The sequence below is a fragment of the Cynoglossus semilaevis genome, chromosome 17 (genome assembly GCF_000523025.1).
Source record: "Cynoglossus semilaevis isolate Cse_v1.0 chromosome 17, Cse_v1.0, whole genome shotgun sequence".
NCBI classification, from domain to species: Eukaryota; Metazoa; Chordata; class Actinopteri; order Pleuronectiformes; family Cynoglossidae; genus Cynoglossus; species Cynoglossus semilaevis.
In genome coordinates this window covers 15,841,246-15,843,820 of record NC_024323.1, presented here as the reverse complement: position 1 = coordinate 15,843,820, position 2,575 = coordinate 15,841,246, and the positions used below count along the sequence as shown (strand labels likewise).

The 2,575-nt window shown below is 54.8% G+C and overlaps 1 protein-coding gene across 1 annotated transcript in view; it reads left to right on the top strand.

The window, feature by feature from the left end:
• The first annotated feature begins 716 nt into the window (after positions 1-716).
• Positions 717-2,575, top strand: part of engl (endoglin, like) — a 9,137-nt gene continuing 7,278 nt past the window's right edge. Inside the window, exons 1-5 of the mRNA XM_025064741.1 lie at positions 717-996; positions 1,267-1,384; positions 1,466-1,638; positions 1,739-1,876; positions 1,948-2,129. Coding sequence (XP_024920509.1) covers positions 1,318-1,384; positions 1,466-1,638; positions 1,739-1,876; positions 1,948-2,129 — 560 coding nt within the window. The 5' untranslated portion in view covers positions 717-996; positions 1,267-1,317. The remainder of the gene's footprint in view (positions 997-1,266; positions 1,385-1,465; positions 1,639-1,738; positions 1,877-1,947; positions 2,130-2,575) is intronic.

The following is a 2,575-nucleotide window of genomic DNA, read 5'->3' as shown; positions in this document are numbered from 1 at the left end:
ACCCAACACCCGCCCCCCCCCTCCATGGAGAATGTAATTTGCCTCTTGTCCAAATTGAGTTAGGACCTGATTGATGGTAATTATCAGGATAAAAACGATGAAAGAAAAACAAACAGACGTCAGTTCCAGGTTCAAGGTCAGTGAATGTTTTTGGATCTATATAAAGGCCTCAGAGTGTGGGGGGGGAGGGGTGGTGTGAGGGGAGAGGAGTGCCTCCCCCCCCTCCCCCAGTCTGGCTGTATCCCAGCTGCTGCTGATAATGATGTCTCCGACCTGGTCATCACTGGCAACATTACTGAAATGATTGGAAATAATTGGAAAAGCAGCAGAACAGAGAGGAGAGCGGAGCTCGGACCGAACCTTTTGACCCAAACACTCTGACGACATCAGACGTTCTGTTGACCAGTCAGTGATGAGCTGCACAACAGCAGGAGAACCTTCTAGAACCGAACCTTCTATGTTTCAGTTCCCTTCAAAGACACTTTTACTGTTGGTTCTCTTCATTATTAAAGTCGGATTAAAGTGCCCCGTGTTCAGGCTCCTCCCTCCCTCCTTCTCTCCCTCCCTCCCTCCTTCTCTCCCTCCCTCCCTCTTTCTCCCTCTCCACTCCCTCACCCATCCCACCCATTGCCCCTTCAATCGTCTCCTTAGTACCTCCCTCCCCCCTCTCCAGGGTCCTCTATTGTGGGTAAAATTATTTCACTCTGATAAAAACTTTGTTCAGATTTAGCTTCTGCTGACGGACAGACAGACAGAGGGACAGAGGGACGGACAGAAGAGCCAAGGAGAGAGAGGAGAGAGAGGAGAGAGAGGAGAGAGAGAGGGGCTCTAGAGTCTGGATGAAGATGTGAGTGAGTGAGTCTGCAGCAGCAGCAGCAGCAGCAGCAGCAGACGCAGCACGCGGACAGCTGGTCCCTCAGTGAGGTCGGACTTGGTTCTGTACGACTGAAAGAGTGAACGACCACAGCATCAACTGAGGGACGAGGACCAAACCAGGTAAAGACGTCAGTCCTCAGTGAAATGGGTTTATTGTTCGATGAAAAACTCAGAGGAAATGTTTGAAGTCTGCTTCCTGTTTGTATTGAGAAGAAAAAAAAGATTCTTTACTACAGCTTAATCTGTTGGATTAGGTCGGATTAGGTCGGATCAGATATCAGATCAGATTAGGTCGGATTAGGTCGGATCAGATTAGAGATCAGATCAGATTAGGTCGGATTAGGTTGGATTAGATGAAGTTGTTGGTTAATTTATGGGTGAAATCTTCAGGCTGTTCAAAGAGAGTCTGAACCGTGGCCCCCAGTGACAGACCACGTGGTGATGCCTTCACTGTCACTGATGACCAGGAGGATTTTTTGCCTCCTTCTTCTCTGGACAACGTCAGCTGGTAGGAGCTCGTGGTCGGTCCTGGAAGATGAACTTTGAAAAGTGTTGATGCTGAAGTTTCTGCCACGCTGTTCCTTCTCAGCTCACACTGAGGAGGTGCGTTGTGCTGCGGCTGGTCCGGTGGGGGCGCTGCACCCTGTTCAGGGTCTGCTGGAGACCTTCGAGGCTGGACCTGGTTGTGCTGCGAGAGAGCGAGGGAACAAGGAGAGTCATGTGATCGCCGTGGGCAGAGGGACGGACAAGTCTGGAAACACGGTGCTGAACACCTGTAACAGAACATGGAGTCGTTGTTAGCTGCAGGGGGCGCTGTAGGTGAGGTCCGTGTCCCGTGCTGATGAAACGTTCTTGTTTTCAGGTGAGAGTTCTGCTGAAGCCTCTGTCTCCGTCACCTCCACCTCTGCGACAGCTCCACCTGCTGCTCAGCTCCAGCCTCCCGGTCCACTGGTGGCTGGAGGCAGAAAGACTGCCCCCTGGATTCCCAGTGGAAGTGCAGGTCAGCTTTCTCCACATCTGTACTGACGGTTCTTATGTCAGATTTACTGCATTTTTAATTCTGTCCACCAGGTGTCTGGTCACTCCAGCGTCCAGTCTCAAGCTTTACGTTTGCACGTTCACGTGGTGCATCAGTTACCGTTCCGTCCACGTGCGCTCTACCACTGGGCCCTGAAACGCCACGGTAACCTGTCCTCCCTGACGCACAGCCCCCACGGCAACCGGGTTTACATCAGAGTGGGAGAGGGTGAGTCTGGGGGAGGGTGAGTCTGGGAGAGGGGGAGTCTGGGAGAGGGGGAGTCTGGGAGAGGGGGAGTCTGGGGGAGGGGGTGAGTCTGGGGGAGGGTGGGTCTGGGGGAGAGGGTGAGGCTGGGAGAGGGTGAGGCTGGGAGAGGGTGAGGCTGGGAGAGGGTGAGGCTGGGAGAGGGTGAGGCTGGGGGAGAGGGTGAGTCTGGGAGAGGGTGAGTCTGGGAGAGGGGGAGTCTGGGGGAGGGGGTGAGTCTGGGGGAGGGTGGGTCTGGGGGAGAGGGTGAGTCTGGGGGAGGGTGAGTGTGGGGGGGAGGGTGAGTGTGGGGGAGAGGGTGAGTCTGGGGGAGAGGGTGAGTCTGGGAGAGAGGGTGAGTCTGGGGGAGAGGGTGAGTCTGGGAGAGAGGGTGAGTCTGGGGGAGAGGGGGAGTCTGGGGGGGAGGGGGAGGCTGGG